Source organism: Triturus cristatus, chromosome 6 (genome assembly GCF_964204655.1).
Source record: "Triturus cristatus chromosome 6, aTriCri1.1, whole genome shotgun sequence".
NCBI lineage: Eukaryota > Metazoa > Chordata > Amphibia > Caudata > Salamandridae > Triturus > Triturus cristatus.
Window position 1 is genome coordinate 1,808,349,273 of NC_140589.1, and position 27,773 is coordinate 1,808,377,045.

The 27,773-nt window shown below is 44.8% G+C and overlaps 1 protein-coding gene across 1 annotated transcript; it reads left to right on the plus strand.

The window, feature by feature from the left end:
* LOC146822054 (sperm acrosome membrane-associated protein 4-like) lies at positions 1 to 26,267 on the plus strand. The gene is made up of 3 exons (XM_085609420.1): positions 1 to 154; positions 10,722 to 10,823; positions 25,521 to 26,267. Exons 1-3 carry the CDS (start codon positions 103 to 105, stop codon positions 25,721 to 25,723), a joined length of 357 nt encoding a protein of 118 aa, XP_085465546.1. The 5' UTR covers positions 1 to 102; the 3' UTR covers positions 25,724 to 26,267.
* Positions 26,268 to 27,773: the final 1,506 nt, after the last annotated feature.

Consider the following 27,773-nt stretch of genomic DNA (forward strand, 5'->3'; position numbering starts at 1 on the left):
GAGGGTTGTTTATAAGCAGGTCCTGCCCCACCCCCTTTCATTGTTACCCGCCAGTTTCCTGAGCTTCGCTTGTACACGGTTCTCTATCCAGCTCCTAGAAGCATGAAGACCTTTCTCAGCGCCGCGTTCCTGCTGCTCTGCAGCCTGGACCTGGGTAAGGACGGGGCTTAACAAAGCGCCTTTGTTGATGTAGCCCTTGTTGCGGGCGGTGCCCTCCCCGCCAATGTAGGTATATGTCGTTTGATCTTAACAAAAATTCCGTATAACTCTGAACCGCCTGCCTTCCCACCAGATCGGGCATAGTGGCACCTGCAGCCCACCCTGGGGGTTCGCATTAACTACGTTTAGTTCCTTGTCTGACTATAAGCGACTAGGTGACCTTTTCTCCCAGGGGCCTCTACTCTTAGAGAGGGGGGCCTTTTAAATGTTTTGATTTAAATACCTCCAGCCATCGACGCTGTTCTTCTGAAGCGTCCACTGCCCTCCCCTGTTATAACGCGGCCTTCTGCCCCGTCATGTTCGTTTGAATCCACCAAGCTGTAAAACGTGATTTCTCAGGGCCGTGCGACCGGTGACACCGCACCGGGTGCAAACTTAGCGTGGGGGCGCCTGTTTTCTAGCTAATGTTCCTGATGCAAAGAATGTGTACCATGCCAATCAAAAGGGAATATAACATAAATAGGTCAGTGGGTTACTGCTTTCGTTAGAGACTTCCTTTGTTACTTTCAGTTTACATTTTAAACTCCTAATGTAAAACAGTGAGCTCTTTACTGTCATCAAAGAACTGAAACGCAGACTTAAGTTTAAATTAGAGCGTATTGTTTTTTTCCCCAGATCTTATTCTAATGTTTCACAAAGGATTAATTTGGGCAGAAATCATTAGATTATCATTGGGAACCCTCAACCGTTGTGATACGTGTCAAATCCTGAGTTTGCGCTTCTCCAGACCAAGCCCCCCTAAAGTATACTGCCCACCGGTATGGAGGGCATGTACATCCCACCCCTTGTAGACCTCGGTCTTCTGTAATGTGTGATTTTTGATTGCCTCTGTAATCTGTGAGTATTGTAAAGTGCTTGGACATCCTTCGCTTTGATAACTGACGCTATAAAACTAATTAAATACCACCGAGAGGGTGGTTATGGGACTGTTAAAGGGTGGTCGGGCGGGAATCCATTGCGGGAGTATCATAAAACATTGTCGCCCAGAGCGACGGCGGTGCTACACTGCTTGACTTCATCCCATTGAAGCTTTTTTAATGGAAAAACAAATCCTGAACTGTTTGTTCCAAACCAGCCCCATCGCCACTAGTTGTGAAACGTGGGGCTCTTGGGTCAAGTTCGATTGATCCGTAAGGATTTACAATTTTTTATTGCTGTTTTATAGAGTACAAACTCGCCTTGACGATATTTAGTATGTACGTTCAGGTACCCTAAGTGTGGTGCCTGACACCCCACACCTGACCCTGCCCTATGTCCTTGGTTCAGGCGTGGTTTTATCGTTCTTTTTTCGTCTGCCTTACAGCCACAACTTTTTTTGCAAACGTATTTAAGGTATTTTAATTCCCGATGTAATAGGGTAATCGCCGTCTCAAATTGACAAATTAAAAATCACCAGTGCGGCCTGACGTGGACTGGACTCCTATCATATGCTTGTTACAGATGTACCATCCTGTGCGATGGACTCTGCGTTGCATGCCACCAACTGTACTGCAAAGTTTTAGGAAATTTGGGGGCTTTTGTGTGGGTTTTTTTAATATATATTTTGTTTTTGTTTAATATGCTGTGTCAAACCGATGGTATTGGATCACTCAGTTACATCACACATACTTTGTTTATTTTTTTTATGCATGGGGAGATTTAAGTGATTTTCCCAGAATCACATCTTGAGCTGATGCCAAGACTCTAATTTAGAGCAGCTCCGGTCCGTTATGCCACACTGCATTTGATCCCACAATCGCTTGTTTGTCTGCCATCAGCGCTGTACACCCTGGGCTTCGCTGTGAGCTGCTGCAGTCCCCCACCACCGCTATTTACATCGGCGGTCGCAATGCGGGGACGGGGAAAGACTACATTTCCCAGTACTCTGTGCGCCACCTGACGCTGCGGTCGCGCCGGGAGGCGCCTACAAGAGCGTCGTTGACCCGACGGAGCGGGTTCCCGAAAATCAACTCACCTGCCATCCAAGGAGGTCGTTTGTTTGTCTGCCATCAGCGCTGTACACCCTGGGCTTCGCTGTGAGCTGCTGCAGTCCCCCGCCACCGCTATTTACATCGGCGGTCGCAGTGCGGGGACGGGGAAAGACTACATTTCCCAGTACTCTGTGCGCCACCTGACTCTGCGGTCGCGCCGGGAGGCGCCTACAAGAACGTCGTTGACCCCGCGTTGCGGGCGGCGCCGGGCTGAGCCCGGGCAGAGGGCGGGCCGTCAGGGGCAGACAGAGGCAGGGCTGGGCCACCCCCATTATCCGTAACGCACTGTACAGACCCTCCAGGATTTCGCGATTTCGCGGCTTGCCGCGAAATCGGCACTTTTGTAAAAATGCCGCGATTTTTACAAAAGTGCCTGCGAAATCGGCAATGTACAACCCCTGTCAGGTAGCAATAACAGCAAGACCCCAATAATGAAGCATGACGTAATTGAACATTTGTTGTGTGAGGAGTATTTTACAAACATGCAATGTTCCGTGGACCCCTACAGTGTATTTTTGTAACTTGTAACGGTAACGACAGCACAGTGAGGCCAACAGCCAACACAGAAAATGACTGCTGCAGCATACATAGTGAAGACGTATTAAAATGTATTCACTATGAATGCTTCTGCAGCCATCTTCTCTGTTTACTGCTGGCCTCGGCAAACTCACCCATGGCAAAGTGAAAACGCTTCCTAAACGGTCCTTTAAAAGTCAGCTGGAAGTGTTTTCACAGTTGACTATTAAAGGGCAATTTAGTAAGCTTCCTTTTCTGTCTTTCCACTGAAGTCTTCTTCTACGTCCTTTTCCACCGCGGCCGTTACACTACACACTGAGACAGACACACAGACAAACAGAGGCGCACAAACACAGAGACACACACACAGGCACAGATAGACACACATAGATAGAGTCACAAACACACAAGAGCCACACATAGGCAAACACAAACAGACCCACACACAGAGACAGAGATACAGGGACACACTAAAACAGACACACAATGATAGATAGACATAGACAGGAACACACACGAAGAGAGACACCCAAAGACAGAGACACACACACAGAGACAGACATACATAGACGCACATACAGAGACACACACACAGACAGAGATACCAATGAAATACACACAGACACACATACAACACACAAAGGCACATACGGAGACAGAGCGCATACATTAAGACAGAGTGCACACAATGAGACAGAAACACACACAGACCAAGAAACACATCCAACCAAAGACCCACACACTAAGTCGTACATACAGAGATGCAGAGACAGAAATGAACACACAGAGACACACACAGAAACAGATGCCCAGTTGGAGACGTACAGACAGAGACGTACAGACACTGAGGTACAGACAGAGACGCACAGACAGAGGTGCACAGACAGAAACGCACTGACAAATGCAGAGTGGAGCTGCAGGGGCTCTTAGAAGGGGTGAAACAACAGCGAGGCCGCATTAACATGCAAATGGTCTTTAAAACACCTGTGAAGTGCTCGGGTGCGGCTGTGTGTGTGTCCAGGAAGCTGTCTGGGCTGCCGCACATGACGGGGGGGGGGGGGGGGGGCTGAAGCCCTTTGCGTCCAATGGGTGTTGCGTGCCTGCCCACAGGGGTATCGAAAACAACTCCCCATTAAACTCTTCTCCCCTCAATCAGTTCACCTGCTGTCCATACACTTCTGTGAGGTGGAGGCAGCATCTGATATACTCAAGACATCTGATGGCCCAGCAAAGCGGGAGCGTTTTCTACTCTGCGGGATCCTGATCCAATATAAGTAAAGGACCTGATCCAAGCGGCCTTGAAGGCATGTAAAGCACAAGGGCAAAGAGCAACTCTGTGTGGTGCAGACCTGATCCAAGCGGCCTTGAAGGCATGTAAAGCACAAGGGCAAAGAGCAACTCTGTGTGGTGCAGACCTGTGGACTATCGTCAGCGCCTCGGACCTATCGCGAGACCCTGATTAATCCCATTTAAAATATTAGGAGTGCCCCCGTACCTACACATTTCCCGTTTCCTTGACATGATGTTAAAATTATAATCTTAATTTATTTATATAACATTAATTTAGAGGTTGACTTTTAAGTGCCATATTTATTTAGGTCTAGCATGTGTCCAGCCGCCCTCAGACTTTCAGGCGAGAAAAGGGTTAAGGATGTGCCAAACACCGGTCCCGCAATGTATCAAAAGGTGTGATAACTGCTACCAACCTATACTAAAGCAAATGGAGAATTGCACTTCCAAAGGATAACAGCCTTCACCTGTGGGCTGCTTCATCTGTTCCATATTCCAGGTTCCCTATTCAAAGTGGAATACTCTGCTAAAAGAGTTTCCATTGACTTACGGCTGAAAATGAATGATTATGAGTAAAATAAAGTGCCGCAAAAATGCCGCTAAATTTCCATAATTGTGCCGCTAAATTTCCATATTTGTGCCGCTAAATTTGCGAATCCATGCCGCTATATCCTGGGGGGTCTGACTGTAGATCCCGTGGTGGAGGTAAGAGTTGCTACCTACCAGAGTACATCTGTTTGTTACGCTTTTCTGCAATGGGTAAAAATGACTCTATCCACCCCCGACCTAATACCAGACATAATAAATCTTCCAACAATCCTCTCCCAAGTCTAACAGCAATTGACAGAATGCTGCAAAAGACTATAGGGGTAGTTGCTTCAGCTATAGAGTCTACTGAAAGACGTCTCTCACTTCCCATTGGATCAGTTCCGCCTATTTTACCTGATAATCCATCCACAACTTTGGGTAATTCTTATGACTCTATGCTAATGATTTCCTATGCTGGTTTACCTGAACTGCCAGGAGCTAATACCAACTCGGAGTTAACTAACCCCAATCATTCTCTGACTCTGGATCATACACCTCCGGCAAGCAGATTGTCCATCACTCCTGTACTTCAGAAGCAGGTTTCGAGTACTTCAGAAGCAGGTTTCGAGTGAGGAAGAGCATTTGGTCAATGACATTATTGATGTAGATGGTAGTGGCGCCATCGGGACACCTATTGTTATTGCACAATCCCCTGCTATTATCTCACCAGTCAAAACAAGAGGACAAAAGGCTAAAATTAAACAAAAACCAAATAACAAAGAGCAGAAGGTATCTAAACCTAGGGGTAAAGGAAATGGTCGCCATTTCAAAGCGGTACAAAATCTACCTGTAGTAGAGTTATGTGTAGATCAGTTGGATGTTACTAATGCCCAGCCAAATTGAACCAACAACGAGACCAGTACTGATGGCTTTTGGGAAAGACTGGACGCCCTTGTATCAACTTTCCTAGGGCCAATCAACGAGAATATCCGGGCCCTTGAAGCTAGGGTTAGTTCTATTGATTAACATGTACAGTCAATTCTACGCTCAATCAAGTTGATTCCAGCCCAATTAGTTGTCCCTACACCTGACCCTGACCAGAATAGGGTTACGCCTACACCTATCCCTGCCCCTGTCCCGTGTGCATCTGAGGGCACAAAAGTAAGATCAAGGGGGGTAGATAAACAACTAAGTGCCCCAAGTACTTTACCTGAAAGCTCAGGTAATAGTAACGGTTGCCCTCCTGACGTTGAGACTTGCGAAGGTAAAGATAAAGCTTCGACGGAAAAGGGTGTAACTTCAAGGGAAGACACTGGGAAACATGGGTCCCAAATACCAGACCAACTGAAGAGCACACTCCACCTTGTAGATTATAAAAGGGATAATGTACCATCAGTAATGAACCTACCTCCAGAATGTGGAGCGTATGTTGCGGTCCTTTGTAATGTCCCCAGGCTACAGGAAGGGTAACTTGAGACCAATGAGACTCTGAAAAACAAAACTCTTCATTGGTTAACTAATAATTGTGGTCTGCCACCCATATATGCAGAACAGATCTTACTCACTCAAAGAGTAGGATGGATAGGCCCCACAACTAAGAACTTTAATGGGGACTGTATCATTATTAGTTTTAGATCACCATTTTGGGCACATAGTCCTACTCAGAGCCCCCCCCCCCCCCTTCTCACTGGGAATTTAACACAACTTTGCTGCCACTCGCTTACTTTTATAGACACCCTCTAGCTAATAATCATGTCACGAAACCCATTATTCATTATGTGAGTAACAATCGGCCACCAATGGCTTCGGCAACCCGCCAGTTGTTACCTCCACTACCATTATATAATAGGTTTCAATGTCTGACCTCAATGGAGGGCATCGATTGACACACTGAATCTGTGGAGATTACCCATGGGGGGGGGGGGGAGAGGGACACCAAACTCGACTCCTATACAAAAGGAGACTAGTGAAGGATTGTGTATGGATTCATTTTTGATAAACAAGTTATCGGGGGTTAATGGTGCCAATGAGCCTGTTTTTCCAACAGCTGGTACTTCTGTTAAGTCTTATGTGTACGGACGTATCTATAAAATTGTCTAATGATGAAGGTACACTAATTCAAAAGGGGTATACATTGACTACTTGGAATATTGCAGGTCTTAGAAACAAATTAGGGACGCCCTTCTGGCAAGATTTTATCACTTGTGGCACTGATATTATGTGCCTACAAGAAACATGGAGTACAGAACCTATCTCAGTAGAGGGTTGTACCTCATACTGTGTAAATGCGACCCCCTCTCTAATGGGTAGAGCGAAGGGTGGTCTAATGTTGCTAATTTCTACAAAACTGATTGGTTGCAAAGTTTTAACTTATCTACCTATTGACAATCATAGTCAAGCTTTACGATTATCTTTCCCGCAAGGTAAAGACTTGGTGCTAATAAATTATTACAATAATAATTTTCAGAAAGATAGAGGAGTTTGTTTAGTGCCATTGGAAAAGGAGTTGGACAGGCTACTAAACACATATAATAAATTGGCAGTAGTCCTGTGGGTTGGTGATTTTAACATTCAAGCATGCCCCACCACACTCACTAATTCTTGCGGCTATTTGAAAACTTATTCGACCATCGACGGGACTAAGGATGACATGTTGCATTTCCCCCATTGTGAATATGGTCTAACCCTCAACACTTTAATGGCTAAATTCGACCTTGAGCTGTTGGATCGTACGTTAAATGAGGGTCATCTCAAATGCCCCACATTCACTGGTAGGGAAGCTAGCAGCAACATAGATCACATTTTATTCTCTAAGAATTGCCCTTATATGAACCTTTGGATATCTGAACAGGTGGTTAGTGATCACAATAGTATTTCCATAGTTTTGTTAGCTTGGGGAAATAGAATTACTAGCACTACCCATACAATCAGTGATATCCTCCCCATTAGACCGAATGGAAGGAGATTAAAGTGGATTGGTTTGGACCCACAAAAGATTCAACGGGATGTGATTGGTAAATGCAGAGATAGCATTAATTATTGCCTCAGTGAGGAGGTTACCCCAGGAAAGCTATGTATGGAATTCGCCAATATTAATAATGTGATAAGAAATATCTTAACCAGGAATACCAAAGGCTCTAGTCAGGATGGTAAGAAGTGGTTTGATTCTGAATGCTCCAAGATTTTATCTAATCTAAAACTAGCACTAAGGACGAAACCCCGCAACCAATCTCTTGTCTGTAAACTACGTAAAGATTACAAACAAGCTATCTTAGCACAAAAAAAGGCGTTGAGACTAGACGCCTGGGACAAACTAACCATGGCAAGTGAATTGAATAATATTAAACTTTTTTGGGAAATTGTAAATAGCCCTTTTCTAAAGGAGGATCATATTCCTGAGTTGATGTCTCATGTTAAACTGCACTGAATGGATTGAACACTTTTCAAAAATTTTTAATCCGGAAAAGATCGTTTTAACTTTTCCTCTTTTAACAAATAATTTTACATGGCCCCTACTACCACTAACAATTAGCGTCGAGGAGGTGCGTGAAGGACTGTTAAATAGCAAAGGAGGAAAGGCTCCCGGCCCGGATGGTGTTCCGATTGATCTATATAAGGATGAAATGGATCTCTGGGCACCAATCCTTGCAAGAATTTTTAATGCTGCTGCCATAGGAAATTTCCCATTATCTTGGGCCGAATCTTTAATTGTTCCACTTTACAAAAAGGGTTCGCGCTCTGAAGCATGCAACTATCGCCCTATTTCACTGCTTGATTCTTCAATAAAAGTGTTAAGTAGGGTGCTTTTAAAAAGATTGGAAATATGGGCCGAAGAATCCAACATACTGACTCCTGTTCAATACGGTTTTAGTAAGGGCATTGGGACCATTGAACAATGTGTTAATTTGGAACTACTTATCAATAAATATACAGTGGTAAAAGGGGGAAATTTGTTTCTATGTTTCGCTGACTTGAGTAGTGCGTTCGACCTAGTGGACCATTCACTCCTCTGGTCAGTATTACTTGAATCAGGGGCCCCAAAGGAGATTGTGTTTTTCCTAGCTAGGATATATGAGAAACTTTCTTGTAGTGTATGTTATGGACCCGCGGGTGAGCGAACCCCTTTTTTTACAGTGCGAAGAGGTATCAGACAAGGGTGTGTATTGGCTCCCCTTTTATTTTCTCTTTTTATAAATCAAATTGCCGAGGTTTTAAATAATACCCCTGCTGATGCCCCCAAAATAGATAATACTGTTGTGCCCATATTGTTATATGCGGACGATGCCGTCCTAATTTCACGCACCCCTCTGGGTTTACAACGTCTAATTGATGCTTTTACTGTTTTTATTAATGACAGGAAATTGTTGATTAATAAACTTAAAACTTTTACTATGATATGTGGCCGAAAACTCAAATCATCGCGGTCCTTTTTTTCTTGAAGGCTCGAAAGATACAAGCGGTTGACACCTTTTGCTATCTAGGCATCAGTTTTGATGCTAATGGCAAATGGTCTAACGAGCAAGGAAATATTGGCCACAAAATGACTAGAAATTCTAATGGCATTTTCCGTTTTGCCTCAAAAATAGGGGATTACAGAATAAAAGATATGGTAACCATATACAACGCAAGATGCGTTTCTTCGGCCCTTTATGGAGCTGGTTTATGGGGCCATTCTCCGATGGTCCAATTGCAAATAAACGAAAATACCTTCCTTAAACGTCTGCTATGTGCCCCAGTTGCAGCCGTATCTGATTTAATTCATCAAGAAACTGGCCTTAACTATTTATCAGATTTGGCTGCTTTACGCCCTTTATTATTATGGCGTTCAATCTGGAACAAAAAGGAAACTGAGTTCACACAGTCTGTAATCAAGGACTGTCTTAAGTTGGACTTCCATCTCCGTATTCAATGGCTGAATTATATTATTTTTTGGTATAATATCCTATTCGGAATTAAGATTTCTAAAGATTCAGTCTGTGATATATTACCTTCTAAGAAGGAAATTAAAGACACATTCCTTCTTTATAAAACAGAAGCAAGGAATAAGTTGATTAAGACCCAAAAGACCTCTGTATTTTATAGGCAGCTTAACCTAAAAAAAGGCCTCCAGTCATATTTGGTGGAAGTGACCAGGAAATCACACCGATTTGTTCTTGTACGTTTAAGGTTGGGCATCGTACATCATCTCGTATCATTCCCTGTGATTGGGGCTGGTTCTAGCGAAAAATGCCAGTGCGACAATATTTCCAAACAAAGTTGTTGCCATTTTCTGTTATTTTGTAAATTTTATACATTTCTGAGAATTTTATCTGAAACCGATCCTTTTAAAATATAACATCCGTTTAACAGCAGATGCCATGAATCTACTCTGTTCTCTCCAGAGCTGGGACATTTGTTTCCATGTAGCACTATACATTTTAAAATGCAGATCTGCTAGGAAATCTATAATTATTTGATAATGTCAACTGTGCCTTGCTCTGATGTTATAGTTATGTATAAGCCATTTTATGATAATCTATTTTTATATATATGCCTAAGTCACTTTACTATTATGAGCTGAATTCATTCTTGCTATGCACAAGCCACTTTACGTTAGCAACCTATTTTGCACATATACCTAGTTTATTCTGTCAGCACAAGATGTCGCGACCTATCATGGAGTGAAACAAATGCCCTATGGTTAGGAAAATGTGTTATATAGCTCATAACTGACTTTGTATTAGTAATTTTATTACCGCTAGGTAGCTGTATATGTCACTTTACCGTGTCAAGTGTCTTCTCCACCTATATGGTGATAACTACTGACAAAACTGGCTTTAATGATCCAATATTACAATGTCTTATCTAATTCTAAACATGTATATATTCGGATGTATTAATTATGACTCGCCTTCAGTGCAAGTTAAGTTAGGGCTTGTATAGGAATAATTATCTGTTCTTGATTTTGTTGAATTATATGTCATGTTATTTTATGTATTTTACTTTGTTCAGCTTACATGGTTGTATTTATACAAACCGAATTAAAGCTTATCTGACTGACTGATCCCACAATCCTTACGCAGTCTATTTAGTTTACTTGCTGGTGTGTATGGGGAGAGGGAGACTTGGTCGAGTTTCCGTAGAGTCTAAAACTTGTCTTGTTCTCCTGCAATGTTGTCCAGTGCTTTGTGGCTTCTAATCTTTCCTTTCCTCCTTCAGGTGAGGGGTTGGATTGCAGGCAGTGTGACTATCCGTGTCTGGCCATCACCACTGCCACCTGTGGCCCCCTCCAGACCTGCGACACCCGCACAGCTTCTAAAGGTAGGTGACGGAAGCCTAGCGGCTGGAATTGTTTTTAATTTTTTTTATTATAGGATCAGTGGGTAGGAGTCTCGGTCTCTAATAGTAGGAAGTCATCTCGGTCACTGTAAATGTATTAAGCCCCTGTTGGCTTCTAGAGCACGTGCCTGCAGTCTGGTCTCCCCGAGCACGTGCTGTGTCTTTGGTGGGTGGCATCACTCCAGCATGCTGCTGATTCTCTGGTCGTGGCTCTGAAGGCTGAGATGTCATGTGACTTGCACGTGGTTGTATGGTGTGGCTCCATCCGCTGTTGGCATCTTTCACCCTTGTGCAGCTCGGCCCAACCCAGTATCACCCATTGCTTTAAGTGGAATGGAAAACTCGGGGGTACTCAAAGGGGCGTGACCCATATAATCAAGGGCGTGTCTTAAACACAAGGTACATCTGTGCTTAGCGGACGCCCAATTGGTGTTTTGCTGCTTCTGTCATTGCACCCCAGGGGCGCAAGTAGACCTGAACTGCGGGGGGCTAACACTCTCAGCCAGGGCTGGCCTAGCACTGTGTGGGTGGCAGGAGCTCATGTGAGTGCAGAGTGGCAATGCAACGGTGTGAGAGTAGGGTAAGAGGAGTGACTGCAGTGTGGGTGAGTACCATATGAAATTCGGTGTGCATGTGAGTGAGGAGTGGCAATGCAACGGTGTGAGAGTAGGGTAAGAGGAGTGACTGCAGTGTGGTGACTGCAGTGTGGGTGAGGACCATATGAAATTCGGCGTGCATGTGAGTGCAGAGTGGGACAAATGAATGCATGTTGGTGATGGGCTTGTTTGAGTGAGATTGCAGATTAAGCAGTGAGGGGGGGGACAGGTGAGTGTAGTGTCACATAAGTGCAGGGGGAGTAGTGTGCTCGTGCGCCTGCAGGGTGAGCAGTGTGACAATAAGGAGGGAGTTGTCTGAATGCAGGGTGCATTCCCAGACACTCGAAGTAAATCTGCATGCTATTGATGGTGTAGAGTTTCAGATGTAAGTTAAACTATTGCTATTATGCAGGGCTTTAAGTGTGGACTTGGGGGGGGGGGGGGGGGGGGGTCTCTCTCGGAGTGGTGTAGCTGACTTAATTAAGGGTTTAGCTTAAAACATTTATGCTAGAAATCTGTGCTCAGCATAATGTGCCGCCCGACGGGTATTTTGCTGCTTCTGTTATTGACTCCCCATGAGTAACATTACTCCTACAATAAGCCAGGACTATTGGCTTTGTCAAAGGTTGTTAGTTGCGTCAGATAACTATACTACGCGCATACATAACACTATTGCTTGTGTGTGTATATAATGAAAATGCTTTAGTTCTTGCGCAAGAGGCTGTGGCGTAATAGCTAGAGCTGCCAACTTTGGTGCTAAGGAAGCAGGTTTGAGTCTCCACGTCGGCTCAACATCCTGCGTTTCTGGCCTAATCACCTGTGCCTACCAAAATATAAATGTAGATGTCCTTGTTGGTGCTCATGTAAAACACTTAGTTTAGCAATACAGAACTGCAAAAATATAAGTTGCTCCAAAGCAGTGACCTGCTGCAGAGTGAAGATTTTTTTTTTTTTTCGCCCATTCTGAGTGTGCCTGCTCTTAAGAACTGCCGGTGCTGAGCACCAACAGGCCTCGGCCCACTTAAAGCGCTGCTATTAGGGGTGGAGGAAATAATTAAAGGGAACAAAGACAGAAGTCACATTACAAATGAATCCATAATTGTTTTAAAATCTATAACCTATTTAGTGCCAAGACGAGGTCTTTGCAGGCTCTTTAAACACATGGCTGGCATTTATCTTTTGGCAACCCTACTTTATATTCCTTTTCATGAAATGCATTCTCACACTACTGCAAAGCAATAGGCAGATTGGGGGGCCAGGGGGCACTGGAACCAGGTTAAAAACATACTCTATAACCAGTTTACAAAGGTATGTAACTATACAAATGGGCTTAAAAGACCTGTGAAACTGGGCGTGCTGGAGATAAGACTCCAGACACTGCCCTGCCGAGCCCACAGCAGCTCGAGCCGAGACACACCAGGGTATGGGGGTTGAAGCCCTTTTAGCCCTATAGGCGTTGCATGCCTGTTGCACCCAGATATAGAATACAAGTAACATTTCAGTTACAAAAAGCCAGGCCTATTGGCTTTATCAATGCTGCTTAGTTGCGTAAGACAAGAGCAAAAACTATGGCTTCATTGTATAGCACATTGAAATTCAGTTCTGAAATGAGACTGAAAGCAAGGAGTCACTTTGAAGGTGCAGCGAAGGGTGGTACTGCTGTAGAGCTAGGATTTTATTTTCACCCTTAGGGTGAGGGCAAAAATGGAGAGCCTCCTAGAGACCCTTCCCAGCATCTACATTACAGAACTGCCGGTGCTGAGCGCTGGCAGGACCCGGCCCACTTAAAGCCTGGCTATCAAACCGGCACCGTGGTTCAAGGTCTCTGATCCCTCTTCTGATATTTAGTTTTCTTTTTGGGTTGGCCTGAAGATCCTGATTGTTCTCGCCACAGCACCTGGATACACTCATGGGTGACTTGTAGTTCTCTACAAATCGAGTGACATTAAATGGGTAGAGGGGCAACACCACTCTGAGGGAGATCAATTGTGAGAAGAGTAATCCTAGGCAAGTAAGATATCTGGTCGAGGGTTCAAGAGGGCAAATGAGTTTTGAAGTATCTGCAATCGCCATATTAAAATGTTGGGCACCTTCTTGAGTAGCTGGAAGTGCTGGTGATTTTGCAAAGGACTTTGCACAGACCTGCCAGCCCCTCATCATGGGGGCAACTGTCTCTCGCTTTTTTTGTCTAAATATAGGGTGAAGGGTTGTAGCATTTACACGCTGGTCGTTATGGTGACCCCCCTTTTTCATTATCTCCATTTCCACTCTTTTGTGGTATATTTTTTCCACCCTTTTTCTCAAACCCTCTCCTTTATCGAAATATCATGTGACTTCCGCCCGCTGCTACCACCAGCTTCTTGTTTTTGCTCCCACTCGACTTTTTTTTTTTTTCTGGCTTTTTTTTTTCTCATGTTCTTTTCCACACACCCCCTCCCTTATTTCGCTCTTCCTACCCTGTGCAAGCCTCTCATTTGCTCTTCTTCCCACCTCCCTTTTTCGGTCGAGCCTAGCACAGCACACATGCGCTGCTCTACAGGGAAGGCCTCTTGGAATCACTCCGGACTTCCCCAAAACTTTTCCGTGTGGTTTTTCAACTTCCACACATACTATTGGCCTTTGCGTGTGGCTTTCAAAAATGAAACCTCGCAATTGGCCAAAGGCGGGTGCATGTTTCACCTTTTCTCTAAATGTTCACTCCCATGGCCTCCAGCCGTCGGGAGTGAGCAGCAGGCTGCCAGCTGCATTCCTCCCTTGTCGTGGCTCACATTACAAATTAAACCTAGCGCGGTCGCTTTTGCGGCGCATGCTTGTCTTCAACACTTGTCTGTGGTTCTTTTTCATGTTCACTCTATTTGTTTCTCGCGCTTTTTAATTTGTCACGCTATCTCCCATTGGTTTATTTGATTGCGAGCACATTATTTAATTGTCTTCTAAAAAGGCAGCGCACTCCTGCAGGCCGTCATGTCAGCTTAGCAGACCGCTGCACTTCCGGAGCATTACTGGTGTGTATATCAAGTATATGTGAAACAGTGGTTCTGCCACTCATTGTAAAATAAATTCTTTAGATTATTAAGTCTCTCCAAATAGATGAGAACAGTCAACAAATTAGAAAGCGAGACCTTGTGTTCAAACCAAAAAGCGCAAAAACTTTTATATTCAACGACGTTTTTTCTTTTTTTTTTTTTTGAAAGATCACTGCAAACTTATTATGATAGATACACACAGTTCTTTTGAACTAACATTTAGGACTTAGAAGTGCACACACATTGAAATATTTACATGTCACAAAACAGTTCACAAAATACATGGACATACACTACATAGAAAAATTATATACAGTGAGATTTTCAAAAGGATGGAAAAAAAAAGAATCGGCCCAGTAAGTGATGAATCAAATTATTGGTTTAGTATTCTGGGTGATCATCAACACTTGACATTAAAGCGTCTACGTTTCAACCTCTGAAAAAACGGGATATTTAAACTGTCTTAGTGGGGTCTTCCTCGGGACTAACTGGAAAGTCTGTGTGTAGCCTGTTAGGGGGAAAACAAATTGGGGGTAGGTACTTTAATATATTGCATGGTTTGAATAAAAACATAAAGTGGAGAGACCAAATGTCCCTGCTCACCTTTGAGGGGCTTTCACCCTGTCATAAAACATAGTGGAGAGACCAAATGTCCCTGCTCACCTTTGAGGGGCTTCCACCCTGTCATCTATTTTTGGCACGGTAGTTTCAATCACGTGCTGTAAGTGATCTGATCACTTCAAAGAAATTCCTGCATGGTAATAAAGAAAAGGATGGCTACAATTACAGCCTATCTACAGACTTTATTGCACTGGGGTACATAATAAGGAAAACCGCTAACCTCTGGCGTCAAGCGCACGGGGCTCCATGTGGATTTAAAAGGTGACTTCCAAGGGCCTTCCGCCTCTTCACCTGGCCCTTCAACTTTACTTCAAAGGCTCCTTAATCTCCTTTTGATACTGTGGTGTAAAAATCAAGGTTAGAAATATGTGGGCGATTAAGAGGGGGGGGAAACGTCCCTTTAAATACTAATTCCCAAGCCTATTGCGGTCTTCTCTCACCTTCAGAGCATGTATTTGTCCCCCCCCCATTACATCAGAGCGACAGGCAGCCCTCGTCTTCTGTGTCCTTGTTAGTAAAGACAGCAGGATTCCCTTGCGCTCAGTTTAAATTCAAAACTTGCTCGTGTGTCTGAGCACGTACGTGACACTGCTGCCACCTGGTGGGAACCTGCTATAAAGCAAAAGACTAAAGTTGCCGAAGGGCCTATGGTAAATTATGTAGACAAGCATTTGCAATGCAATAGGTCTCGCATTTACACGAGTTTGAGCTATTGGCATTGTAGATTACAATGCCTTTTATTAATGTGTTGGTTTTTTAAACAAATAAATAAAAGGCATTGTCATTTACAATGCCAATAGCATAAACTCTCGCAAATGCGAAACCTATCATTTGCGAGAGTTTATAATAAAAGGCATTGTAATCTACAATGTCAATAGCTCAAACTCTCATTGCAAATGCTTGTTTATATTGCGTTTGAATCCTTGCATTCACTAAGTGTAAATTATCGTTATCAGCGGATCACCCCAGTACATACTTAAATATGCGCCATTATACACGAGAGGCGAGCTGTCTGTGAAATATTTCGCCGTGGGCTGGCCCTTCCTGGTAGAGCAGAGAATAGAGCTGTCTGGACGGGAGTTGTAAGCTGCTTTCCACCAAATTCATTACTAGGCACGGGAGGCAGCAAAATATAAGCAGTAACGACACTGTGCTATGGACATTTTATGTCACTGGAAGCAGAAAGCGCCCAGTCGACACGGACAAGGACTCGTGGCCCTGTTCCAGATTCACTGGAAACTACCACGTACCAGTGATCATTCAGGAAAAGGCACAGCTTTGTTGCAATCAGAACTAGGCAAAGTTGTAGCTCTCTCGCACCTTTTAGCAGCTCCTGTTACACACGCTGCTGCCTTGGTGCTGAAAGTTAAACACCAGAATGGCACTATCCCTTTAACTGAACTACCTTTGCATTAGCTGGGGGTGGCGCAGAGCTCCAGGGCCCGAGGCAAACAAATGTCTGTGAATGCGAAAGGGCTGGGTTATCCACAAATAGCTTACTACTCGGGTGAAAGATAAGAGCACACACGGCGTCAGGCAGTGGGAGGTCTCCTTTGTTAATTAGTGGTTAGTGGTGGTTGCAGAAGTTGCAGGCAGGTAAACAAGTGCAAAGAAAGTTCTCCTCATTGTTAGCCATACCCAGGGCTTTAAGACAATTTGGCCACTGCCATCTTGCTTTAGTAGCCGAAACTTCCCATGTCAATAGAGTTGAGGGAATTGTTGTAGGCAGAAGTGATGCAGCAATCAACACTCGGGTGAATTGTGCATGCTACTTCTCTGTCACCACCATGAAAGTATGTCCCTGTTGTCATCAGAGAAGACGCGTGCTGGGCGCGTTTGCAGCCTCCCATTGCAACAAAACACCTACATCCATCCTCACATCTAGTCATTCTCTGTTCATCCACGTACCACTCACCCATCCAAAAATCCAACCATTTACCAACCATGGTTGTGTTTGCGTGAGCCCTTCTCTGTGTTGTCTGATGGTATGAGTTTTGTGTGTGTTTACGCTTTTAGTTATATTTTCTGTGTGCGCGTGGGAGTCTGTATATGCAATATCTGTTCACGCATCCAAGCACATCACACTACATCATAAGCCATTGCAACATAATAGAACAAATTAGTTAGACCGCTAACATAATCCATGCCTGTTGGCTTTGACAATGCTTGTGCTTTATAACGTTATTCGCTTCACTGCGCCAGGGAGACATAATCGCATTCACACATAGTTAAGTGCCTGCTCATCATTCAGTGTAACTCAGGGAAACAAACGTGGGAAAGCAGAAAATATTGCACAGGAAGGAGGCCGAGCAAAATGAGTGTCAACAAATATTTAGCAAGAAGGTGTCCCAGATTTCAGAGGCAGCCTGACCCCATTTGGGAGGAAGGAGCCAGCCTTTATCTGAGACAAGCAGGCAGGATTGGGCTCGGTGGGGGATGACAGCCCACCTACCAGGCTCGGCTTTATTTGTACGCAAAAGATGTCGAGGAAGAATGCCGCCGCAACATGAAAGAGTTGGCAAAAGCCCATCTGCTGTGTTGAAACGGTGGAAAACAAATGTGTGCAGAGAGCATGATGGGACTTCGATGTTAGCACAATTTCGTGGTGGGCTAAAAATATATTTACAAAATCCTAGCGAGACAGCACGCACTGAAAAACTTGAGAGTTTTTACTTTTTTCATAGTGAATAGACCATTTAAGCTGATCCGGTTTTCTTTCGTTCATTTTGGGCTTTTCTTTAAATGACATTTTCTTATTTGTTTACTTTGAGGGAGTGCCTCGAGCGGCAGCAATGCACTACCCTTAGAACAAGGAGTGAAAAAGAAAGGCAGTGCATGAAGGAAAACCAATGCGAACCCCATAGTTACTTAATGAATTGCGCGCCTGTGGGTTTGAAATGGATGTCAAGAAGGCAGATCCAGCATTGAGGTAGAGGGAGCGGGGTGGATAGCGCGTGAGGGCTTAACAGGGATACATTCAGCGAGCAGCACAAAGAAGGCGGGCACGTGTGGGACAGTGCAAGGACAAAAATGGTGAGGGACAGAGGAGCATTGAGAGAAGGGGGCTGCAGAGAGGGGAGTAGTAAAGCCAGGTTGTAAGAGAAATGGAGAAGACAAACCTCTGCGATCAGCTGTCCTGCAGTTCCCCCGGGGCACAAGCAGGCATCCACTTCTGTCAGGACAGCTGATCGTAGCAAAAAGACAGAAGTGGATGCCTGCTTGTGCCCCAGGGGGACTGACATTAAAAAAAAGACACGCGAAGCGTCATTTACGTTGCTATGGCAACAAAATGGTGCATCGCGAGGGGCTGGCAGTGCTTTTCAGGCTGCCAAATGGTGCGAGCGCCCAGCGCACATGCACTGTATTTGGAGGCCTGAAAAGCACTAGTTTGCACTTCCAGATCCCCCCCCCTTTTACAAAAGCTCTCGAGAGCAGCGCTAAAGCGCTGGCTCAGGCGAGACCGAAAAAACGGGTTCATTCCTAATACTTTGGGAAAGTAAACTAAATAATATATGACTAAGTCAGTCGATGTACATTTTGGTGATTAATCTGCACATGTACACGTTCTTGCTATCACAGGCAATGTTACATAAGCATATTTGGAAAACGTGTATACCATAGTTAGTAAATGAATTAAACATTCTCATGTCTAGCTCTTCAATAACTATACATACCTAATTGTAACAAACCTTTTTTCACTAGTATTGTGATTGAATCCTGGATATTTAAACATTGCTCAAGTTTACATAATAGCAAACAATTTGGGTTACATATATAGCTGTTGGAAAACGAGGCAGCATCTGAGGCCTGCACAAATAACATGACTACATTTGTCCTTCACTGGGAACCAAACACCCAATTATAGCGCCTGACTCTCAGAGGGTAGCGTTGCAGAGCAGTCTGAGGCTTACTCAAGGGAGGTGGTGTGGGCTAGTAATCGCCATTTGCAGGTGCACAAAAATAACACTCAATAATTGATTGTCCAGTCTGTACTTTGCTTTATAAAAGTAAGAACATTTATTAAACACACTACTCAATACTATGCACCAATTTACAAATATAGATAAGCTGTTGGAATTACTTTGTGACATTGCATAACATCTCCACCCCTCCTGCAAAGGGGGGTTGGGTCTAGTACCACCACTCCCATGTATGCACATCAACTTGCCCCCAATGCAGATAGTTGAACATAACCTGGAGCAAGGGCCCTACGCACTGGCACCATCCCAGTGGCGACCCACCCAATTACCTCAACAAGCATTAAAAAGGGGTAAACCTGCCTTGGTGACACATGACCTTGACTGAGCATCTCCTACTGACCATAAAGTATGCACCTATATATCTTAAGGGCCAGCAGTCTGGGGTCTTCACCTAAGCGCAGCAGCAAGAATCCATGTTTACGCACACTTTAGAATGACAGTCACCTTGATTGATCATTTGAAAGTATTGCAATTACAGCCCCTAACTGCATCACAGATGAAATCACAGGATTGCGCATATACAGCCAGACACCCTAGCAGGACTGTCTGGCAACATAGCCCCACTTGGCTTATGACATCTCCTTACACATGTGACTTACAGTCCCTTCAAAAGAAGTACTCCTGGCAACTACACTTCTCCTGCAGTGCCTTTTCACTTTAAAAGGAATCACAGGTAAAAGCATGGGATTACGTAAATACAGCCAGACCCCCTAGCAGGAAGGTCCAGCAACATAACTCCATTTAGCTTAACATCACCTTACACAGGTACTTCACTTTACACATGTGACTTTCAGTCCACCTAAAAAGAAATGACCAATAGTAAATGCATTTCGGTGCAATTACACCACTTCACCTCCAGGGGATGCCCTTCTCCAGACATCCCCAACTCAGCCCTTCACTCCATGATGCACTTCATAGTACACCTTCAGCTGTAGAACATAAGTTCCAGCCTAGAAGGTGTTAAAGGCTGGCTGAGCCCTTGAGGGGTTATTCTTTCAGAGGCCCCGTGAAACTTATGGGTGGACTGTTCTTCTTTATGCTGGGGGAGACTGCAGTGCTCCTGCAGCCCCCCCTGCACCCCTTTTCACACAGGAGGGTGACCGCCCTCCTCTGGGGGCCACCAGGCACCAAAATGGTAGATTTCTTAATGCTGGGGGGGGGGAAAGACTGCGCTCCCCCAGCACCTTTTCACAAGTGAGGGTGACCCCCCTCCCCCCCCCCCCCCCCTCTGGGGGCCACAAAGCACCAAAACTGCAGATTTCCAAATGCCTGGCGAGGCATTATGGGGCGCTTCATGCTCCTCTTTTCCAGCCCCAGCCACTGGGAACACTCTCCTCCGCCCTCTGGGTCTCTGATTCGGCAGGGTGCTGTCTTCACTGGCTCCCTGCGCCAGCCTTTCAGCTAGCTCTCCTCCGTGGCCTCTCTTCTCCCTGCGCAGAGGCCACTGCTCCTGCGCACCGGTCCTGGGCTCTTCTGGTGTTGGGGTCCTGGGGGCAGTCGGGGGTCTCCTTCCAACTGCCCATTGCGCCAGGCTCCAGCACCTTCAGCAGACCACACCCCAGAGAGACTTCTCTTCCTGTGCAAGCACTTTTTAAAGTTGAGTAGGGGGCTGGCAGGAAGTCTCTGTTGGTCCTATCAAACAGCGACGCGTCACGCCCCTGCTCCCTCCTTGTCCAGCCTCTGAGCTTGTTCAAAATGGTGTCGTCCAGGGTTTCTGGCCACATGTGTCTGAAGCCCCTTTCGCCCACCCTGCCTTCTCTCCTTGGTGCAGCCTGGTGCCTGGCACCCAGTGACAGCTGCTAATTGATGAGCCTGTAGCCCCTCCCATCTTCTCTTCGTGGAGAGGAGGCCCTAGCTTGTGGAAGAAAGATTATCCATCCAGCTGAGGTCAGCCCTCAGCCTGGGTCTGGTCCTGGCTGGCTCAGAGAAATATGACCGTTCTGGATGACCCAAAAGCAGTAAAAATATGACTTTGGACTCTGCAGAATACTTATTTTCACATTAGCTACATTGGACTTAAGTGTGTGTCTGGAATCTGTAGGCCTAACGGAAGTTAATCTAGCCATGGGCCCCACATCCCCATAGGGGAATAATGAAGTGAAAACACAGTAAAACACACTGACTTTCCCTGGCATGTTTATTTTCAGTGTATAAAGCCTATTCCATGTCACCACCCAATACTGCATAAGTCCTGCCACACCATTCACTTTGTAGCTGCTCCTGGACTGCGAATGCTAGGAATCTCCCCTGCGCAGCCTGTACACGTGTGCACACGCATGTACACATGTGTCTGCATGTAACCAGCCCAGTGTCTCTTACTCCAGCTTCTGCGCAGTGGCCTGGTCAAGCCAGGGGAACACCAGTAAAATCCCCATGCAGTCTCTTACATCCTGAGTTCACTGTGGGTGAGTCTCCTTATGAGGCTCTCCCACAGTAAAAGCTCAACAATTAGGTGCTCAAAAAGCAAAAAATCCGGGCGGCCCATAGTGTCAGAACCACCTTCTAACAATAGCGTTACATCAAATCTTTGAGCCCACATTATAATGATCGTAACACATTGGTTGTAGTGATGTGTAATCTCCACATTATATATATATATATATATATATATATATATATATATATATATATACTACTCGATCTCTATGCACACTCAAACATAAGCATTGAGCTATAGGTATGAATCGCAGATCTCAGTTAAATGCACATTATTTAAGATTGGTCCAGCCAGATATCTGATCAGGGTCGTCCTAATTAGAACAGTCTATTCTACCTAACAGGTCCCTGTTAAGTGCAGGTGTCAAATGAACCTATTAGTTCGTAATGCTGAGCAGTGATATCTGTCTGGAGATCTCCTCCTGTTCATTTAAACCTCCATTGACCGATTCATGCAAGTGGATCCACTTACATTCACGTAAGTTTATAATGGCGGATATAGAGCCCCCTCTGGGGTTTGGCGTGATCTTTTCAAACACCCACCACTCGCTGTCGTTGCTTGTATGATTCTGTTCACTATAGTGTTCGACAAGTGGTGCGCCCTGAACCTTGATGCGAGAACAGTGCTGTAAGATGCGTGTCTTGACCTTCTGCTTAGTCTGTCCCACATACACTCTTTGGCATGGGCATCTTATTAGGTAGATTACGTCTTGTGTGATGGTGTAGCTGATAGTTTCCCACAGTGGACAAATCCTTTAGTTCCACGGTGAGTTCATATGCCTTGCAACGTCCACATTTATAATGTCCCTGTAGAGGTGGCAACATCAAGAGTCAACGAGTGTCGGGCATTGGTTCCTCTTTTAGATAGACAACATGGTCCTTGATATTCTTTCCTCTTTTAAATACAAACAGTGGTTTATCCCTGTTGCCTATCTCCTGGGATACTAGGTGCCAATTCCTGTTTGATTGCCTTAATCTCGTTGCTCCCATTACTGAAGGTGGAGACGCATACAATCCGATCGTAGTCTGTACTTATCTGGTTTGGTTTCAAGCAGTACATCACGATGACAGTACCATGCTCTCTTACTAGATCTCTTAAGGCTACGTGGGTACCCTCGTAATTGTAGTCTATGGTCAAGATTCCGTTTTGTGTGGGGCATCTGCTTTTGGTGAATACCATTCCTGTGGAGGAGTCCCTTCTCTGGGTTCTTGCGTCTTCACGTTCTGGCTAGGGAGCAGGCTTATGTGTGGCCCCGTGGGACATTTTAAGTCATGACTATGGCCACTGCAAAATATTCTAAAGGAAACCTCAGTTATTGAAACGTATCTGTTCAGTAGCTTAAATCGTAGCACAATAAAAAAAACTCAGCTCTTCAATAAGCACATTGAATGCAATCATGTAATGTGTTCTGGAGTATTAATGTTCTTTCCAAATTAGTTATGAGATTTAATTTAAACAGAATTTATGAATTTCATTTTTTGTTACAGCCTGCTTGCAGAGCGAACACTTGTTACCATGCTACAAAATCACTACAGATAACATATTTGCAGTGCACAACACAAATGCTCAAATACAACATTTTGGGGGAAAGATGGGGGCCTGAGACGTACAGTACCTTATAGGGTGCCCTACTGCATTTTGATGTTTATTCCTAGCTATCTCGTGTCCAGCCTGACAAATCACAATTTTTATTTTCTCATTAGATTTCATTTCTAAAGGTATATCATCAAATAAAGAAATGTGAGGTACTCTGCATTGTAATCTCAGTCTGTTATGATCTATACACACATTACAACACACAACTCACCACTACATTCCACACCATGCCAGTGCCCTTCTGTCACTACACTAAGCACAACTTGCACACAAACTTTACAGTACTAAACACAGCAAACATTGCTCTACAACATACCTTAATAACATTGCCTATCTCTGGCTAAACACTTATAGGGTCCCCAAGGCGAGACCTATTGGCTATGCCAATGCTTGTTTTTATTACTTTGTTTCTCTCTAGTCATCACCCATCCCACTTCTTTTGTTCCACTTCTATCCTAGTCTCCTCCTAGATTTCTTCTACCTCTAATCCTAAAGACACCACCAAGTGATGGATAATTGTGAGCCCTGCACTTTAAAAGAGGATTAGTCTGGAGACCGACCCTACAGGACGTGATTAAAGTGAGTGTCAAACACAGCTCAAGTCTCTTTGCTCATAAGCAGGGCCAGACTGGCCGTAGCAGGCACCGGGCGTTTCCCCGGTGGTCCGCTAGGGTGGGTGCTGGTTTTGGACCCTGGGGGGATGTTTTTGTTACCGGAGGCCGGCAATGTTGGCACCTTGTAACAAAATCAGCCCGGGCCGGTTTCTGTTCCCAGTCTGGCCATGCTCATAAGCTAAACTTTTAAAGAAACTGGGTAGCAGCTTCTTGTCCTATTGAACCAGAAACACTTTCGTCTCAAACCCGGAAGACCAAACACTCCTTCCGGAAGCATATTGCAGAATTGGAAGAGCTTTTCAGCCGCTGATAAAGTGAGCTTCTTCTGGCAGGTTAAGGGGACAAGGCCCCAGTGAAGTCACAGCTTTCCCTTTTCTCACAGAAGTTCTGTAGTTCAACAAACATACTAGTATCCCTCGCCCATCCAGGCCTAACCTCCTACTATAGCTCAAATGCACTCATTGTGCCTCCTACTTACTGTAGCGCCATGATGCCTGTTTTGGGTCACTGTAATGCTTTACAAGTGACCCATTCATACAGCTGAGAAATTAGGATTTACTTTCCAAGGTCTCAAATCTTTATCAAAATCTATCTTTCTTAGAGAAACCATTATGGACAAATTATAAATCCTTTGCTCATAAGTTTTGTACCCGAGAAATCCAGTCTGCTCTCTGTGCATATAGGTGTAAGGTAAAACAAAATTAGTATTGGATACAAACCTGAACAAGGAAACTAAGATGTATAGGGAATTGGTACATGTTAATTGCTAAAGGCAAGCTCAGCTGTGTCAATATGACAATGACTGACAGAATGACCCTTCCCCTCCCCCCTACAACTCCCACACCCCCAAGACCTTGGACATGTCTTTGCAGCTGTAGCCAATTTGCCAGAGTATAGTTGTCAAGTGACTTAAGGGCTAATGGGACATTACTACTTAAGGGTGCATTAATAATGCTTTTATGGTGATAAACGCCCTGCATCACCCTACTTGGGAGATGTTGGCACCCCATTATTCAGTGGAAGAAGCAGCCATCACTGGGATGAGTGGGTTGTCAAGTGAGATGGCAGACAGTTGCTGCTTGCTCGCCACTGGGGCATAGCTAATACGTTTTTGATTAGCTAGCCAGAGCCAGTGAAATTAGGTTGTGTTGCCATGGAGTCTTCAGAAAAATTAAGCATTTGGCACCTAATCATTTGCTGCATAATCTGAGCAGGAGACAATTATACATACAGATAGGTGTTTGTGTGTATATATGTGTGTGTAAATTGGCAAAGGATTAAAGTTACTAAAAATTGCAGCCGCACATATTGGCATGTGGTCGAAGGCCCTTGGCAAAGGTTGACTGGACAACTTTGTTGCTTATTGCTGTATTTGAGTGTTTAACAGGTACAAATGGCCTACTCTTTGTGAACAGGTATAAAAATAACAATCCAGTAATACTATCGTAATTTGCTGCGTTACACTACAAAATTTGTTTTTTTCTTACTGCATAATTTACTCCATACTGCCACATAATTAGGCCCTCCCCTGCCGCATAATTCCAGTGGCCCTGCAAAAAGTTGTCCATGCCAGCTGCTGGCAGGCAAAAAGAGCCCCAAGCATGGCCATCTGATGGGGCTTTGGTCCAGTCTCTGCTTGGGTAGGAAGGGTGTGCTAAGTGCCACATGAGGTTGCTCTGAGCTTTAGAGTGGTGGAAACAAAGTGGGTGTTGTAAGGGGGCACACCTCCAGCTTTCTTAAGTTGCCCATCCATATTTCACTGTGATCTGAACTCATCCAGTCTGATTTTAACCATTTTTATTTCTTCAGGTGAAATAAAGATACATGCCAGGGGGTGCCTGGATGTCGCAAAGTGTCTTACTAACGAGACCAACTCTATTCTGGGCATCGATTACACGGTCACCCATTCCTGCTGTGCCGGTGACCTCTGCAACCCTGGCACTGCTGTCAAACCCTCTATGCTGGCTGGACTCTCTGCCCTCCTGCCGCTGGTGTTGCTAAAGCTCTTCTGAGGGATCATGATGGCTTCTTGGCACTCTGAAATGAGACGTGGGCGGGGCTGGTTCGGGAGAATAGCTACTCAGTCTGGTGCCTTGAATGTGAACTACACTTCTCTTCTCCTGTTTGTGGCCTGAAATGTTTTGACTGTTAACAGTTCCATTTTGTTCAGATGATTTGTAGTTCCTGTAATGGACCTTATCTGGAGGAAACCAAACCTTCCTGAACCGTGTGCTCAGAACCAGGACATGCGGGATGAAGGCGGCAGAGGGCGAGGCGCCCACCCAGCTCCAGTCACTCATTGAATCCGAGCAGGGTCGGCTGTCCTTTGAAACCGCAATCTGTACCCATCACTGATGTCCCGTCATCTCTGCGCCTCTTTCTTCCCTGTTTGGTGCCCCAGCCCCTCCTGCACTTGCTTGACTGCAATGCCTTGCTTTGAGTTGCACATGTACTAATGTTAATGTTTGTAGCACATGTAGTGCTTAACACGCAGTCTGAAATAAGTGCATGCTCTTTAAAACTTATTCTTGTTGTAATAAAGCCTTTATCAAATTATTTATGGGCGACCATTTATTTACTGTGACCTGTCGCTGCAGTTTGCCACTGGTGCCTACTTGGTTCTGTAGCTCTGAATTTTCTGTCCCCATAAAAGTATTGCACCCCTGTTGAAGTTCAGGTATGCAACACTGGAGTACATCCCCTTTTAAAGCACTGGTGTGCACGAGGACTTATCAGGCTATGGGTGCTGGGCTGGAGATTGCATGGCTGCTGAGTTGAAGTGTGGGACCTAGTGGCTAGGTGTGCGTATTGGTGGTGGGGGGGGGGGGGTGTTGGGCTGGTGTGCATGTGGGGTGAGGGTGGTGTGAGTGTATGGGGGCTGTGGTGGGTTTGGGGGGGCGAACACTATTAAAAATCATTCAGAAAGAATCCTGGAATTAAGATTCAGTACATGAAATGTAGTCCTTCGAATGCTCGTTAGTTGTGGAACTGAAGTCTTTTGTGAGATCTAGCCAGATTGTGTCCCTTTCCAGCTAACAGCATTTGATTGTGACTGAAAGCGAGCCAGTGGCGGCCTCTTCTAGAGCAGTGGCTGCTTCCTGGATCAGGGTAATATGAATATTCTTTCACTATTTCTCACCCCAGGGCAGCTGCAGATATGGCCTCGAGTTTCGTTTTCATAGTCCCCTCTACTCTGCAGTAGAGGGGACTAGAGGAGCACTTCCAGGAGCCGTCCACTTTCAGCTGAATATATGTAGTAGGCGTATCTCAAACATTTTTGTTGTTGTTTTTATTGATGCCTCTGGATTGAAGAGGATGTACTTCTGCTTGGGGTTAAAATGAGCTTATGGGTCCCTCTGTAGCTTGATACTTTGAGTAGATCTTGGACCAAGAGTCATGAATTTTCCGCCTCCAGTGGGCGCCTCCAATGATGGAAGATCTGGTTCGAGTCTGATCCCTGCATGAGGGGTGGAGCTTAACTTAAATACGAGGCAAGCATTTTGGATGAGAGCAGTTATAATTTCTTTACTACCTTCATTTGATTTGATCGATCAGTAAGTGAGCAATAAGTTTTGCCCTAAACAGTTATCGGGGGCCTGATCGCACCCCCTTCATATGCATGTGCAAACGTTTTTAGCGCTTTTGTTACGCCGGACTCTTAAAGTAAAAAAAAAAAAAAAAAAAAACAAATTCAACATTTAGGCTTAATTCTTGGCCAGGTAAACAAATATTTACGGCCTCTACTTTGTCTCCCAATTTCCATGTGAGGCTATGATTGTTTTTTACTTTTGTTGATATTTGCAACAGGCCTTTAATCTGGTTGTAATCAAAAGCAGCGAGTTGATGCTCTAATCCAGTTGTCTGAGCAGATAACAAGGTCGTCTCCGTATGCTAAATAGCTAACTGGGCAGTGTTCTACTTTTGGGGGGGGATGGGGGGGGGGGGGGAGAAATATGATGGGCACCACCAGCTACCAATAGTCATGGCATAAAATCGAGCAGATTCTTCCTTATAGGCACAGCAGCAGAAGCCAAATTTACGATTGATCGAGCTACTTGGGCA

Bases quoted from the DNA above. Each gene is read 5' to 3' on its own strand.
- LOC146822054 (XM_085609420.1), top strand. From the start codon at position 103: ATGAAGACCTTTCTCAGCGCCGCGTTCCTGCTGCTCTGCAGCCTGGAC. The intron at 155-10,721 runs GTAAGGACGGGG...TTCCTCCTTCAG, and splicing joins GCTCTGCAGCCTGGACCTGG to GTGAGGGGTTGGATTGCAGG. The intron at 10,824-25,520 runs GTAGGTGACGGA...TTATTTCTTCAG, and splicing joins CACCCGCACAGCTTCTAAAG to GTGAAATAAAGATACATGCC.